Source organism: Cotesia glomerata, linkage group LG1 (genome assembly GCF_020080835.1).
Source record: "Cotesia glomerata isolate CgM1 linkage group LG1, MPM_Cglom_v2.3, whole genome shotgun sequence".
Classification (NCBI taxonomy): domain Eukaryota; kingdom Metazoa; phylum Arthropoda; class Insecta; order Hymenoptera; family Braconidae; genus Cotesia; species Cotesia glomerata.
In genome coordinates, this window is record NC_058158.1 from 29,888,113 (window position 1) to 29,902,486 (window position 14,374).

General features: G+C 31.9%; 2 protein-coding genes across 2 annotated transcripts in view; one reads left to right on the plus strand and one right to left on the minus strand.

Moving 5' to 3' along the window:
• The window catches only part of LOC123258506 (disks large 1 tumor suppressor protein), a 308,892-nt gene extending 304,876 nt beyond the window's left edge, over window positions 1-4,016 (minus strand). The window contains exon 1 of the mRNA XM_044718637.1: window positions 3,642-4,016. Coding sequence (XP_044574572.1) covers window positions 3,642-3,714 — 73 coding nt within the window. The 5' untranslated portion in view covers window positions 3,715-4,016. The remainder of the gene's footprint in view (window positions 1-3,641) is intronic.
• Window positions 4,017-8,912: 4,896 nt separating this feature from the next.
• On the plus strand, window positions 8,913-10,888 carry LOC123258599 (facilitated trehalose transporter Tret1-like). The gene is made up of 2 exons (XM_044718721.1): window positions 8,913-9,301; window positions 9,396-10,888. The coding sequence occupies exons 1-2, from the start codon at window positions 9,229-9,231 to the stop codon at window positions 10,790-10,792; spliced, it is 1,470 nt and encodes a 489-aa protein (XP_044574656.1). The 5' UTR covers window positions 8,913-9,228; the 3' UTR covers window positions 10,793-10,888.
• The last annotated feature ends 3,486 nt before the right edge of the window (window positions 10,889-14,374 follow it).

Here is a 14,374-nt window from a genome sequence, read left to right on the forward strand (position 1 = left end):
GGCCACAGAATTTTGCTTATTCTCTTAACAGTATAGATAAATCTAATATTCATTATTATAGTTATATGTATCTTAATGCTTTTTACTTTCTATGGTTTGCAGATCTGAACAATTATTTTATGTGACCTAATTTTTTCAGTTAAAACTTTAATTTTTAAAATATTTTTTTGTTTATTGTTTACATTTCACGAAATGTGAAAATCTTACTCATAAATAACAAGTTCAATTTTTGTTTTAACATAAATTTAACTTTTTTTTTTTAAAAGTGAATTTCACATTTTTTTAATGACATTATTACATTGAAAAACTGTAAAATTAACAGTTTTAGATTGACAGTTTTCACAATGTGAAAATAACATTTTTAACTTTGTAAAATTGACATTTTTGGGTTGACAGCGGTAAATCTGTAAATTTGACAGTTTTTTCTGTAATTTTGACAGAGTCTTTTTTTCCGTGTAACCTTTTCGATTGTTCATATGGGATAAAAATTTTTATTCTTTTTTTGACCTTTTTCAGTACACCTACGAAAGTTCGGATGAACGGACAATGAAAGTAATTGGAATGAAAAAAAAAAAAAAAAAAAAAAAAATAGCAATGAGATACTGGAAGTCGAATGCGCACTTGTAAATTTTAAGTGAACCGTAAATTGATATTAAATATAATTAGTTTCGAAATACCAATTAGTGAAATCATTACATCGGAATGAGAGCTTATGTCGACTAAAGTAATTTTAATGTTTGCAAAATAAATTCTAGTATTACTAATATTTTTTAACTTTCCGTTAAGAGAATTGAAAATTTTCGAAAATCGGGAAGTTATTGGTATTACCCCATTTTTCGAAAATCGAGTTTTCATCAGATCTCGATGTTTTGAGGCCCTAGAAAGCTTCCCAGACTATTCCCGGGATGACGTCTGTATTTCTGTATGTATGTGTGTGGATGTATGTAAACCTCACATAACTTTTGAACGGCTTGATCGATTTAATCGCAGTTTGCACCATTCGAAAGGTTCGTGTGACCAAATTTAGATTTTTAATACAACTTGGACTGATTAAGACCGGTAAATTTTGAGAAATCTCAAAAAAACAACAAAAAAAATTTTTTCACATGTGGTTTTTTTGGAATAACTTTTAAACGGCTACACCGATCGATTCCAAAAACTACTCAGCTCTTAACATAAAAAAACCACGTCGATCGCCGCCAAGCTGGTCGAAATCGGTTGATTCGTTCATGAGTTATCATAGACAAAAAAAATCTGGAAAACGGTTGACCATGCAGAACATTCCTGGAACTTCCCGCTTATTTTCGAGCGTTACGCTCGAAAATCTATTCATTTTTTAAGTGACTATAATTTTTAAACGCATTGTTCGACTCCGACTTGCTTGGTGGCATTCGACGCAGTTTTTTGAGTACAAAAAATAATCCGAAAAAAAATGTCGGAGTTATGTGAAAAAAACACTTGTTCCCAAATTTTTCATCAACGATATATCTCGAACCAATGAACCGATGGTGACACGCGTTAATATCCCCGGATAAAATATCCCCGCGTTTTTGTTGGTTTAATTTTAAATAAACCCACAAACACACTAAAAAAATAATGTTTAGATTAATTTTCAAATTATTATTGATGAATTTTTATATTTTTAAGAATTTTGTCCGGGGATATTTTGTCCGGGGATATTAACACACGTAACCGAACCGATTTTGACGTTCTTGAAGCCAATCGACGTGGTTTTTTACGGTTAAGAACTGATTAGTTTTTGGAATCGATCGGTGGAGGCGTTTAAAAATTATTCCAAAAAAACCACATTTGAAAAATTTCTTTTTTGTAGTTTTTTTTGAGATTTCTCAAAATCTACCGGTTTGAATCGGTCCAAATCGTAATGAAAATCTAAGTTTAGTTAAGCCCTTTCAAACGGTACCAACTGCGATCGAATCGGTCAAGCCGTTCAAAAGTTATGAGAGGGTTACACACACACACACACACACACACACACACACACACACACACACACACACACACGCACGCATACATGCATACATATAAAAATACGGACATAGTGACATCCTCAGGAAAATGGTCGGAATTGCTTTCTAGGACCTCAAAACGTGGAGATCTGATGAAAACTCGATTTTCGAAAATCGGGGTGAAACCAATAACTTCCCGATTTTTTGAAATTTTAAATTTTCTTAGCGGGAAGTTAAAAAGTAATTTTTTTTAACTATTTCAAAATTTTGGTCTGATCAATGTTTCTGAAAAATTAGAGAATAGAGTTTTATTAAACTTCTATCAGACATTTGAGCTCGAAAAGCATAGAACAGATAACTCTTTGAGCTTGGAGAGCTCAAAATAACACATAAATTATATTCTTGAGCTCGAAGAGCACAAAAACTTCATAAGTGCAATTTTAAGCACTTAGGTATGGAATTAGCGAGAAGTTGTAGGGGTAGCCTTTTGGGTCAACCGTTTTTATAATTTTTTTTTTATTATAACTATTATTATTATTTCTTTTATCGTGGTTATTTTTGAAATTTACGCGAAAGGTTTTTAACTTATCAATTATTTTGAAATGATTGATATAATAATCACGTTTATACAAAAAATATAACGAAATCCGATTGATATTGAATAAATAGTTGCAATGAGGAAATGATGTTATAAACACGAGTGACTATGAATAAAAATAACTGGAAAGACGTTCAATGAATTAAAAAAATCCCGTACCACAATTAAATAATGATGAATAATTGAAAAGATATAAATAGCAGGTATAAACAAATCATGTATTGTTTTCTACTTAGAATAAGCCAGGTATTTACTATCCAATTACGAATGACGTATCGCGCATAATATTTATCCTGAATACAAAGTAAATTTTGAAGTATTGCAAATCAATGTGAAAATATTTAAGCTATTTTTAATACCATCAATTCTGAACGGTTGCTCGTTTTTTTTCTCCTCATTAACAGCCTCAATGCGCTGAAATTACAGGTATTCAAAACAAGTTTTCATCTGATTTGATAGCAACAAGTGATGTACAAGTTATTAAAATTTTTTTTTCTAGCAGATCGATTAAACATGCACTGCTGCGCTGCACCGATTTAATATAATTAAAAAATTAATACTTTGACAAAATTGTTGTACATGTAAAACGCTCTCAACATGCATCATTGAATTTTCAGGTGATATTAAATATTCTGGATGTATAGTCAGTCACCCGTTATATTAAGGGAACGAGAATAAATCTCATTTACAGGCATGAGCTTACAGTGACGATGAACGAAACTTTATAATGTTATTATGCAGATGCTTTTATTATCGCCCATCAAAAATAGTTCCTAAATGACGTTTAATTAATTTAATTTCTCTTATCTTTATAAATATATCAACAACCCAAGCATCATTTTTATCTCTAGTTTCTATTTAAAATTCTTTCAATCCAAATTTATATATATATATATATATATAGAAGCAGAAGCAGAAGCAGAAACTCTAAAAGGATAAACAGCAGCAACTGGTTTATCTCAAATACTTTTGCATGATTATGGCTAATCTGGATAACTAAGTTACATGGATATAAAAAAATCCAAAAAACTATTATCTGAAAGTACGTAAGTGGTTTAGTTATTTTGTGAACTTACGGTAACGTTCAAGGTAAAGCACTGTTGGTAGATAACAGCACGTGCCATTTTCTCCATGAACGTGTGCGTACATTTCGAGTGAATTTCCTGCCTATATTTACGCTTCCGTGGCTTTACTTTTTCTCCATTTTTTTTCACTATATTCTATCTGTCAACTATTCATGACGGGTGACAGAATTCTTTCAATGTCATTTCACTTATCCATTAATCTTCAGCATTCACTCATGTCACTATCACATCATCAGCTCATCACAAATGAGTACTAGCTCGCACAACTATTAAAGCTGTTTGTCAGATAATCGTACAATCCCTTTTTGCCATTTCACTTGTCATGATCACCTTCATCACCATCATTATAATCATTATCATAATTGTAACTATAATATTAATCTTGATTAGAATTATTATAAGATAAAATTGAAATGGTTAACCATTGATCAAGTATTGGCTGCTCATGTCATTAGTATTAATTACGGGAGAAATTCAAAACCACTTTGATGTTAATTTTGTTATACGATTGCACTTGAATCATCACAAGCATGATACCTTCCATGATGTTGAATAATATTTGTCTGTGCTTCATGTTTATCATTAATTTTCCTTGTATTTGTACACAATTAACAAAAACTCTCGTACAGTAGCACGCACTGCCGGTTGGCAAAACAAAACAAGCTAAAATTCAAACTAGACATAAACTATTTTATATTTTCTGTTAACTGCTTAATGATTAAAGCTTTATAAGAAAATATTTTTATTCAATTTAATTTAACACAAATATTATCCACGAAATCACTAAATATAAAATAATTATTATTGTGTTATATTATTAACTGAGCACAGTAATTATAATGAACAGTATCGTCAAAACAACGAAAATAACTAGAACCATCTGTGGCAGTAAATAAAATCAACAATGTGTAACTAAATCAAGGATCCAACTGCATCTGCATAAACCTTGAATCGAGGTCACTAATTAATTGGGTAAACATAAACAGCCAAGATTCACAAGCACTTAGTACTCCGGTACAGAAGAGTTATAAACAATAGAAAGTTAGAGACGAAAAATGAAAAAATGTTGGAAAAAATCTCTATAAAAACAGAAGGTGTACAAAATTTATGTTTCACAATAAAATAAATTCAAGCGATAGAATAAAAAGGAAAAAAAAATGGTAGCAGAACACCTAACGGTAATCCACGAGTAACGAGTACGCCAGTAGGGGTCTTCTGAAAATAGACAGATTGTCACGGGAATTTAGTATTTTAGTCAGCAGCGGTGCAGCTTGAGTCACGTACAATGCGACTGTTGAGCACAGCCGAAGCAAGATAAAACTACCACCACAGAGAACACTGGGACGACCGAACAGAACGACTAGAATCCAGTGACTGCCGACGTCGCCTCTTTTCATCCCCAACGACCTAGCGTGCAGCATCCCTGACCCCGCATCCGCCAGCCCCCGTAGCACCAACTCAAACCGAAAGCTCTCCTTCCCGACTACACTACTACCCCATCTCATCCGCATTCCCACCAAACCATATCCCTGATGATTCTGGCCTCTTCCGAATCATACACCCCTTACTTTCTGCTGTATTACTATGCTGTTTCATATCCACCCCCGCAACTCACTTTCACAGTTGTGTTGTGTCGGACTATGTTTACCTCGGTTAGGAAGTGCAACCACCTCTTATTCTTACTTTGGATCAACCTTTTTCGAGATAAAAGACCTGAGAGTAGAAGTATAAGTGTAAGATTTAAGAAGGGGTGAACTAACAAAAAAAAAAAACATAAATCCGGCGTCTAAATCTCCAAACTAGCAGCACTCTCTCGCTCATTCATGTATCTTTTCTATTCTTCTCAATGTATCAAAAAAAAAAAAAAAATGATAACTCTTCTGCCACGTAAGGATTAAAGTTTTCGAGAACTTAGAAAGATGAACGTTAAAAAAAAGACACGGAAAATATTTTTACAAAGTTGACATTGTAGAATTTGTTAAAGATTCCAAAGAGACAATTCTTACGGTGGTTCCGACTCAAAATCGGAATTTGGAAAAATTCGTGAAGAGAAAAACTCAGAGATAAAGTGTTTGTAGTATATGTACGCTGAAGAAGATGAGGAGGAATGAAATGGAATAAGGTCTGAGACATAACAGGAGAGGAAGGAAATGATGTAGGAGCTTTGTGAGATAGAAGATAGAAGAGGAGACGAATTTCCCGAGAGCAGGCTGGAGAAACCGATTGAACCCTCAGGAACTACTCGACCCTCGTTGTACTCTCGTTGTAAGAAAGTAAAAAATCCTCTTTCATCGTATTCTCGTGAGCGTTCTCCGAGCTGGTGCCTCGAGGAGAAATGGGAGGGCGTATTAGATCTTAGCGACCTAATGGCTTTTACGCCTTATTACTCGTCGTTACGTTGGATGAACGACTTACCGGGACAAATAGCCACCCGACAGCTATTATAAAATTTTCCAACCTCCAATATTTTTCACCTGTTAAAAACTGCCGACCCCTTTTGCCCTTATCTGAGTGAAATTTTTCGTGACATACGACAGTAATGTCGTATTTATTTATCGGCTAGATAGTTGAATTAAAAAATATTCCCAGACGCTGATTTGAATGATCATTAATTCTTGGTTGAGAAGTTGGAAGAAAAAATCTTTTGAAAGAACACTACAGTAGGCTTTGATTGAGATTCCAATGTAAAAATAATTGAGTAATTGATACGCGCCAGTAAACATTGTATGGCTTGGTAAGTTCAACTACTGGAAGCTCTAGATTTGAGGCGGCCCTTTAGTTATGAGTTTCACTAATAACTTTGCTCTGAAATTGGCATCTAACAACTACTGGGTAACCTACAATCGATAGAAAGTTACTGAAATTTAATATTGTTCAATATTATTATTATTACACTGAAAAAAGAATTAACTTGATTTGAGAGAAAAATTTTTGAATTAAAAAATAATTTTGATCGGTTTAATTGTCTCGAATCAAGACCAAAAATTCTTTAATCAAATAGAATTTTCTTTATACTTCGGTCGAAAGTACGCATCTTTTGCTCCTATTTCGCGGCAGAAAGTTAAAGATTCGTGCATTGATTAAATTACACATTCGCCTTCTATAACAGCGGGAGCGAATGCTTTCGCTACCGCGACTGACATTAGTCATTTATTACTAACTATGTTTTGTTTACGCTGATCATTTACGATTGATGGTACAATAAAACTTGTTTATATTTCTTTCTTTCTTCTACTTGCATGAAATATTTCATATATAGATAGAGATATAGATAAAAATATAACTGTCGTAAGAGTGAGTAGATCATCCGATGTAACTTTATAACCAGGTTGTACTGTACTGAGATTCAGTTTGACAGTGACGTGTGTAAAATGGATCAACTTTATTTAATTAATGAATTATTTAGAAAAATGTACGCAGTAACAATAATTTAATTTGATTTTTATTAATTATTGTTAATTTTCAGATAATATGCTCGTTTTTTCTATTTTTGACCGAGAATAATCTTTATTATGTTTGTTGAATTCAAGAAATTTCAGTTTTATTTAATCTAAAAATTTAAAAAAAAAATTTTTTTTAATTATTTTTTATTTGATTTTACATTAATTTTTTTTTATTTGATGCCTTCCCCCCCCCCCCTCCCGACCAGCAGCACTCGCTTCGCTCGTGCCGCAAATGTCGGGGGGCAGGCATCAATTTTTTTTCGATACAGTACATGAAATATTTTACGTACTTTCGACCGGCTATAAAGAAAAATAGTATACACTACACGGGCAGAAGTTTGAGATTTCTGCACTGCGCGCCATGATGCCCGAGGCGTAGCCGAGACACTAATAGTGTAATATACTATTCCTTGAATTCAGAAAAATTTCTCAGTTCAAGAATTTGTTAAATGTAATTTTTTAATTAGTTAATTTTTTTCTCAACGTATTATTATTATTTTACTTCCGTAACATATATTACCTACTCTGTGAGTCAGTGGTACGTTCAATTTAGACATAGTTTATTTTTTATCGTTTGATGACACGTAACCGTTCTCAGTATCCACCATCTATATACTTTCAAGCATGAAACTACTAAATTTATCAATGTGCTTTTGGTTATCGCCAAAAATAATCAGTTCAATAAATTATGCATCAATGCGTTAAATAAAGGCGATAAACTGTTATTAAAAATCGGTCATTTAGTGATTGAGATGCTAACACCGAAAATATATATGTATATATTTAACAAAATGTTTAATTGATATCCACCAGTAACGCAAAGACATAATTATTTTAATTATAATTAGAGAACATTATTTGTAGATTTATCTAGTTCCATAATTGCGGTGTCAAATAATGAACGAACTGATGGCAAATAAATTTAATTAGAGAATTAACGAGTCTAGTGATAAATGTTTACCTGATAATATAAACTTGTACTGTACCGTGCATACAATTAAAAAGTCAGTTCAAATTATAATTATTGAATGTGAGAGAACCTGTACATTGAAAATTAATAACCAGCCGGCTGAAGACGATTAAGTAATAATAAACTGATATGTATTTTTAATGTCAATGCTAGATGACCTTCGTTACGCTGTATTATGTTCAATGAGATATAATCAAGACTCTCAATTCCATAAACGAAGTGAATAATATATGTTTTTCGATAAAAATCATTGATGGATTATCAGTGGTTCATTGGGTTAAAGACCAATAAAAATATAAAAAACATTAAAATTAATAAAAATCAATTGTAAATAATAAAATTATTTCAACGATTTTTTTTTTTATAGATCAGCTTACGGCACTTAAAAACTACTGATATAAATTAATTGCCCCGATTTTTCAACATAAAAATAAAAAAAAATAAATAAATAAAAAAAATTCAAGGTAATAAGTATCTAAAAAAATTATTTTTTAAAACAAAAGATTTTGTGATGATAAATTATTATCATAAAATAATATTTGTTGAATTTTGTAACAAAATTAAGATAAACTACCAAAAATAAATGATTTAAAATGAATCATTGCTGTCCTATAAAATAATAATATTTTTAGATCACCGTCAAAATAAAATCTAAATCAAACACTTACATCATTTGATAATTAATTTGGGTATTTGCTTAAACTAATTGTACATGGCTTTGATAAACGAAACAATAAAAATATAAAATGAAAAAGATTGACAAACTAACCTCTGTTATCTATTAAAACGTGTCGCAAGTGCCTATATCAAAAATAATTTTCTACCATTAAGTGGTTCTCCTAATGCTGGTTTCAGTAAATAAAATATGATTGAGTCAGTTAATCGTGCGCCAACGATGCGACGCGAGGCAATTTAATATATAAAATAGTATGGTACATCAATTAAATCCTCAGTTAACGCTGTTGTTACTGAGAATAAGCAATAGAAAAATAATATTCAGTCAAAGATTTTTTTCACATTCGTAGAAAATGACATTTACCGTGAAGCAATATTTTCCAAGCAATCGTCAGGAAAATAATTAACTTTCTTTCTAATTAATCATTTTTTTTGTGTGGTGTTTTTATTGACAAATTTGTAATAATATAGTGAATTAATTCGAGTGATAATGACCAGTCAATCTCCACAACTGCCGAAACATCGTTTTGGTCTATGGCCGCAATGGCTGGCAGCTTTAGAACGTGAGTCGAAAAAATCAATCGTATATCCGTTCCGTTTGAAATATATTTTAGTAATTACATATTTAATGATAAAAACAAAAAAAAATATTTTTAGTGCTTCTGATGTCAATGATGGTGGGCTTGATATCAGGCTGGACTTCACCGTATTTAGCAAAGCTGGATTCAATAGAGAATCCGGACTCAGAGCTTCCGATAAATAAAGTTGAAGCGTCCTGGATAGCATCGCTGATCAATCTTTCTCGACCAGGTGGTGCAGTTTTAGGAGCAATATTTGTTTATGTTATTGGTAGTAAACTGACGACGCTACTTTCCGGAATTCCCTTTGCGCTGGGCTGGGCATCCTTTCTAATTATGAATTCAGTGACATTAGTGTATGTATCACGAACCCTCTGTGGTATCGGGCTGGGAATGTACTACAGCTCATTCCCACTTTACGTTGGAGAAATCTCACATCCGAGAATTCGAGGCGCCCTGGTGGCTTTGATCATGCAGGGACTTATGCTCGGAAATTTGTGTGGGACAATAATGGGGAAATATCTGGACATGTGGCTTTTCGCTTCTGTCAGTCTCATACCGAATTTGATATTTTTGGGTTCATTCAGCCTGATGCCGCAGACGCCACACTATTTAGTGCGCTCAAACAAGATGGAAGAGGCTGCTAAATCAATTAGGTTCTACAATCGAAATGCTGACGTCACTAATGAACTTGATGCTCTTAAGCAATTTATGGAGACAAATAAGGCGTTGACGTTAAGAGACACATGGCATGCACTCAATACTCCGTTAAATCGCAAGACCTTATTAATGGTTAATATAATATTCGCGTTCGTACAATTAAGCGGCCTTTACACCATTTCTGCGTACATGGAAATAATGTTGACAAAAGCTAATGTAGATATAATAACACCCTCGACCTTAGTAATAAGCGTTAGTATCATAAGTATCGCTTCTAGTTGGATAGCAACCTATACTAATGACAAATGCGGAAGGAAAATAATGCTCCTGCTGTCAAGTATCGGTGTCGCCTCAGGTATGTTCTTATGGGGTTTGAATTACCAATTGATAGATTTGGGTTATGAAAATCCGAATCTTCAATGGATGTCAATAATCGCAGCTATCGTTTATCAATTTAGCCTTGCAATTGGTTTGATGCCGGTACCTACTACGTTTATAAGTGAAATGTTTGCACCTAGTGTTAAAGGTATAGGTGCTTGTATAAGCAGCGGAATTTCAGGTGTATTTGCATTCGCCGCGAGTAGAAGTTATCAACCTATGGTAGATGTTCTCTCGGAGAAATACGTATTTTGGATTTATGGTTTACTTATGATTACTACCGGAATTTATACTATGATATTTATTCCGGAGACAAAAGGTAAATCGCTCGCGGAGATACAGGAAATTCTATCTCATGGTATTAAATCTAAATCTAATAATCATGATAACAAGCGTAAAGTGTATGATGAAAATTTTAGAATTACTGAAAAAGTATGATAACTGTGTGATATAGATGAAATTACTTTTTTTATACAAATTTTTTTTGGTATTTTGTATTAGCTTATATTTTTGATATACACTACTCACAAAAATTAAGGGAATAAAAAACAATGCAAATTTTTTTTAGATTTTTGGCAGGCTGTATTTCAGCGGAAAATGAAAAATTGATTTTTTTTTTCGTTTTGCTCTCAATTTGCCTCGGCTCATCAGTAAATTTGAATAAAAAAAAGGACAAACGAAAAAATTCAAAAATTAAAAAAAATTTTTTTTTTAATTTTTTTGTACTTCCTAAAAAATGTTGAAGTCAAGGTCTGAAAACTAGAGTCTCAGAGCTTTAAAATGCTGTAACGTTTATTTTGCTTATTTCTAAACAAAACTAACGATCAACATAATAAATTTATAATTATCGGAGTGAGCTCAGCGGGCTCCAGGATTCCATGGTAGGTTTCTTAAATTAAACTCTCAGATCATTTGAAATTGAAATAAATAAATATCATTTATTTATCGTTAATAATACATATAATAAAATAATATAATTGTAAGGTAAATTTCCAATGTCGGGTATCTGCTGTTTGTCCTTCTGGTTCTCTGTAAGATCTTTACGGTGTCTTTGGTTGACTGGAGACTTTGACTTGCCAAAATGAGTCGAAATCGGTGCTTTGAATTTAATTCAACAGTACCCTACGGCGGCCTTGGCTGACTGAAAATCAGCTTCTTCTATCTTGAGCACTATCTTCTTAGCACTGGTTGGTTCCTTGAGCTTGCTTTCGAGTTCCCTGGTACTCAGCCGCTTGCTCAAGGAAGAGTGATCCGGGACTCCGCGACTCGCGTTCATATAGGGCTTTTGGGCCGGTGTCCTTACTCCTCATTGGCTGATTCTGGGTGGAGAGGGAATGGGTTTTCCTATTGGCCCGGGAGCTCCTACTCTCCCCTCCACTGTGTTCGGCTGGCGCGCACTTTTACGGTGCATCGCGATTCCCGAGATGCTTACTTGGCTGTAACCGCCAAGTCCTTACTGGCGAATGGCGCTTATACTTGACGGTAACCGTCAAGCAAGTGGCGCATGTATAAAAAATTCTTTTGTATATTTTTTTCTCCTACCTAGCTTTTTTTTTTTATTTTTTTTTTCTCTCATTAATTTTGAAATATTTTTTTCCTTCTGTCACAATTCATTTTTTATTTTTGTGATACAATCATTTTCCGCTGAAATACAACCTATCAAAAATCTAAAAAAAATTTGCATTTTTTTTTATTCCCTTAATTTTTGTGAGTAAGGTAAAAGCCCCAATAGATGATCATGTACCAGTATATGATCACTCCGTGTATTTGTATACCTATATTTGTGAATATAGATATACAAATACATGGAGTGATCATATACTGGTACGTGATCATCTATTGGGGCTTTTACCTTAGTGTACATTAACTAAAATGGGTGTGTTGAAATTCAAATAATTCAATATAGTGTCGAGATTAAAAATATTTTAAATACTGAATGATACTCTGTAATGAATTTCAATTTTAAATCTATAACTACAACAAATTGAAATTATTATATTCTATTTAATTGTTTATAAAATTATTTTTATTTTATAAATTAAAAGAAAACATTTTTGTAATTATGTTTATTGTTAATATATATATGTTTTTTTTTTTATATTTTCACCTTATTCCACTACATTAGCTTAGATAAGAAACAACATTTTCTCTATTTCTTGGAAACCATTACTGAACTGGAATATTAAGGGGATCGAATACTTTAATCATAATCATTAATCTCATGAAAGACATGTGGACATACTATTGATAATATCACGGTAAATTATTTTCAATCAAAACAATTATGCATTGACAATCAAAACAATTATGTAATCATTGATATTTTCAGTTTGAATTCAATTTATACGATTAAAAAGAAAAAAAAACGAATGTATTAAAATTTTCATTAATAGATTCTAAACGTCAAACAATAAAGACAAAGTAATTATAACGAGAAAAAACAATGCTTAAAGGAAATTTTTATTTTGGGATTATCTTATATCAAGTTAATAAATTGTTTTCTTTGTAACATAATCGGCAAATAAACACTGACGTCATTTACCGATTAATTATAAATAAAAAACGAGGAAAATCTTGAATACAATTATAAATTTTCTGACTAGTTGCATGCATTTAAGTAAACAGTCATGAATTGTCGAGTTGGATTAAAAATTTGAACTAACATTAAAGTACAAGTAGAAGAGTTGACGAACACTTTTGGTAGGTTCCTTAGGTACTTTGAAAAATTTTTTAACTGTTCCTGAGGAACTCTTAAGGGGGTATTCTGGTCTAGAAATTTGAGAAAATCGATTTTTTTCTGCATATTTTCAAAGTTTAGACCCTTAAAAATATGTCCTTAAATGGATTTTTCAAAATTCGAATTATTTTCGAAGATACAGTCGATTTTGTGACGCAGCATCTAAGCCGGCCGATCGTCGCGAATCACACAATAAACAGTGGCAGTTCCTGGAAGACTTGAGCACTCGTTCTTTCCAAGAACTCTTTTGTTTTCGACATAAGCCTTCATATATATTCAATATATATTTTTATACTTCTATATATACCTTTATACATACTTAATATACTAGGAATATACATACTAAATATACCAGGAACTGTTCAATGCGAAAGTTATAATGTTGATATTGTTTATCATTTATTATTCTGTTCAGTTTAGTTTCAAAGTTGAAGCGAAGTAGACAAGTGCTCTGTGGATAGTTTTGTGAAATAATAAATTTTGTTTTTTTTATTTGCTTAAAAATGGATAGAAAAAGTGCGCGGGGGAGCAGTAGTCGTCCAGATAGGCACAAGAAGAAACGATTTTCATCAAATCAATTTACCGCTGAAAAAGATTGTACACGGAGAGAAAAATATAGGAATTTTTCCAAATCATTATGGGAATGGTTCCTATGATAAAATTATCATTATAGGAATCAATCCTATATTGATTATGGGAACTATACCCATAATATATTGGAATGGTTCCTATACAATAATGGAATAGCTCCAATATATTATGGGAAATATTCCTATAATTATGGTAATCATTCCTATAGTATTATAGGAATAATTCCCATAATTATGGGAATGGTTCCCATAATTATAGGGATGGTCCCTATACTATTGTAGGAGTGATTACCATAATTATAGGAATAATTCCTATAATTATAGGAATAATTCCCATAATATTATGGCAATGACGCAGATGATAGGAAAATGGTTGTTTTCATGAAAATAAATAAATAATAACTTCAAATATATAAAGTAATTAATATATATTTTTTTGTTGAAAATTAATATTTTACGAGAGTAGAAAAATTTTTTTTTTACGATGTTACTTCACGTATGTTTTTAATCTTAAATTGCTTATTTTAACTCAGTTAAAATAGTGTTTATTAATCTAGAAAAATAATGTAACAAGTCTAAAATTTTTCTAGGAAAAGGAGGATTTTCTTACTATACAATTACAGGAAAAAAATAGATGTGAAAGGTCATTGTTTTTTTTACAATTCCATTTTATTTTCGAAACAAAATATTTAT